The sequence below is a fragment of the Chenopodium album genome, chromosome 22 (genome assembly GCF_948465745.1).
Source record: "Chenopodium album chromosome 22, dcCheAlbu1.1, whole genome shotgun sequence".
NCBI classification, from domain to species: domain Eukaryota; kingdom Viridiplantae; phylum Streptophyta; class Magnoliopsida; order Caryophyllales; family Amaranthaceae; genus Chenopodium; species Chenopodium album.
In genome coordinates, this window is record NC_137855.1 from 13,368,853 (window position 1) to 13,371,894 (window position 3,042).

The 3,042-nt window shown below is 33.8% G+C and overlaps 1 protein-coding gene across 1 annotated transcript; it reads left to right on the forward strand.

Moving 5' to 3' along the window:
* The first annotated feature begins 1,129 nt into the window (after positions 1-1,129).
* LOC145605555 (putative acetyltransferase At3g50280) lies at positions 1,130-2,659 on the forward strand. The gene has a single exon (XM_081661627.1). It carries the CDS (start codon positions 1,213-1,215, stop codon positions 2,566-2,568), a length of 1,356 nt encoding a protein of 451 aa, XP_081517753.1. The 5' UTR covers positions 1,130-1,212; the 3' UTR covers positions 2,569-2,659.
* The last annotated feature ends 383 nt before the right edge of the window (positions 2,660-3,042 follow it).

Below are 3,042 nucleotides of genomic sequence, written 5' to 3' on the forward strand. Positions count from 1 at the left end.
AATAAGATTAGAAGAGCAATCACGAATGAAAAAGCAAAACTAAACAGTCTCTTGGTATTAAACAATCTCTTCGTATATGAAGTTTTTTTTCTTTTTAAATAATTAAAATAATAGCTTTTGAAGTATACAACTTTAGAAGTTTTTTTAAAAAAAACAAATAAAAAGCATTACAAGTTTATTATTAAGAAAAAAAAACTTTGCATTATTTGATAATATATTTAATGAAAAATATATTAAATATATTAATGAGGGTAAACATATTAATAAGGGTAAAAATGTCAAAACACATTTTTGTTTACATTTTTTAGGGTATAGTTGGTAGCACACTATTATGAAGAATTACCTAATACTTTTTATAAGATAGGGATATGTTTAATGAAAAATATATTAAATACATTAATGAGGGTGTGCCATATGAGGGTAAGCATATTCATAAGGGTTTTTAAAAAATATTAATAAGGGCAAAAATGTAAATATATATTTTCGTACACATTTTTTTAGGATGTAGTTGGTATTTGGTAGCAAACTATTCCTAAGAGTTATTTTATAGTTTTTGTAAAATAGGGATATACGAGTATTAATTTTGTAATGAATTTGAAAAGAATTTGTGGAGAATTTGAAATGAACTCAAACATGCCTAATTAACAAAAATATAATGCTCCCCTCAAAAAAAAAAAAAAAAAAAAAAAAAAAAAAAAAAAAAAAAGGAAAAAAAAACAAAAAATAATGCTTGTTATTCTCAATATTTACTTCTAGCGTTTTACATGCAAATCTTTTTACCAACTCCTTTGACTGTTGACATCGTTTATGAATTTACAAATTACTCGTACTTGATATCTGATTTACCAACTGCTTTGACAACGATAATACGAAATATAATTTGTACTCATATATTTTTTAATGATAATGATGTACTACCTTCACAGAAAGATTTGGATGTAGTGTGATAATGATTTATCATAATGTGTGTAAGATATAATTTTGTGTTTATTGAAATGTGTGGATAATATAATTTACATAGTATTGGAAAATCACAAATTTTTATATTCACAAATTCAATCATTTTGGAAGATTTGGATGTAGTGTGATAATAATTTATCATGTGTGTAAGATATAATTTTGTCGGTCCTTATTCTATAAAGTTGGACTAAGGCATACAATTTCTGCCACCACAATTTCTGAATTATAGAATGCTTTGTCCGGAACATTAGCATGTCTCCGGTTGAGCTTATATCAGAATGCTTTGTCCGTCCAAATTCCGACATCGGTGACTCAGAAAGATACTATTACCTAAGTCCCTTAGCCTTTCCTTTGCTATCATTAGGTAACACACAACATGGTCTCTTATTTAGTACCTCATCATACAAATCTAAAAATTTCTTTGACAAGCTTAAACTCTCTCTTTCTCATGCCCTTGTTCACTTTTATCCTTTGGCTGGTCGTCTTGTTACTAAAACCTACGACGAAGAGAATAGTTGCTCTATCTTCGTCGATTGCAAATCCGGCCCTGGAGCTAGGCTCATCCATGCTTCCGCCTTACACGTCACTATTGATAACATTGTCAACCCTACCACAGACGTTCCTTTGGTGGTCCAATCGTTTTTTGATCTTGGCGAGAGACAAGTCAATCACGACGGCCACACAAGTGCATTGCTATCTATTCAGATGACAGAGGTGGCAAATGGGTTGTTTATCGGATGCTGCATTAACCATTGTATAGCTGACGGTACATCTTTGTCTCATTTTCTTAACGTGTTATCTGACATATTTGTTTCTGGAGAAGGAACAAAAGGTGTTATACTACGAAAACCAGTCATGAAGTTCCCTCCATCAATTTCTGAAGGATTTCCAACAATCAAACTTCCATTCAAGGAGCCAAACCAGTTCATAACCCGATCCGACAAAGATCACTTACTAAGAGAAAGAGTCTTTCACTTCTCAGCTGCAACAATGTCAAAACTCAAGATTAAAGCTAACGCCGAGGCCAACAATAGTTCGAAACAACTGTCATCATTTAAAGCCTTGTGTGGGTTTATCTGGCAGAGCATCACCCGAGCTCGAAACCTTCCATCTGATGAAGTAACCAAGTTTGCATTAGCAGTAAATATAAGGTCTCGATTAGATCCGCCACTGTCACCAGACCACTTTGGCAACTGTTACGTGGCTGCAGTCGTAACTGCAAAGGCGGGTGAGCTGCTCAAAAATGGGTTAAGTTACGCAACCATGCTAATACATGATGAGGTAGATATTATAAATGACAAAATAGCCCGTCATGCGTTGGTGCTATCTTCTGGTGAGAGTCCTACAATTGAGTCTCCTGGGTTCACATCGCTTGGGACTAATTTTGTGGTAGTGGGTGGTTCACACAGGTTTTATTTATCCAGGGCCGAATTCGGTCTTGGTAAACCGGTGGCTATTCGTACCGGGTATACCAACAGAGTTGACGGTAAGCTAACAGCTTTAACGGGTGGTGATGGTCCGGGTAGTGTGGATTTACAAGTGGCTCTTTTGCCTGAGTATATGAGTGCTCTATTATTGGATGAAGAATTTATGAATTATGTTTCCTAAATTGGGTTATTAAATCTTGCATGTATTTTTATGCTTTGTGTTTATTGCACTACCAATTACTCTGTAATGAAATAAAAAATTTATTGTATCACATGTTGACAATTACTCCTTTCGTATTTAGGGGTGAAAGTGAATCGGTGCAAAACCGAACCGAATAAGGAATGCGGTTCGGTTTTTTGGGAGGGTGGTTCGATTTCGATGTAAAAAATAAAAAAAATTCGGTTTTCGGTTCGGGAAATTGAAAAACCGAACAAAACCGAACCAAACCGAATTATAAGCCCAATCCTACAAAACCCTTGGCCCAAACCTAAATACCCTATGTATCCCTACCTTATAAAAAGTAGAAAATAACTCTTAGGAATAGTGTGCTACCAATTATACCCTCAAAAATGCGTACCAAATTATGTGCAAAATGTGTATTTACTTTTTTACCCTCATTAATATGTTAATTATCATTAATATATGAAAAATTTG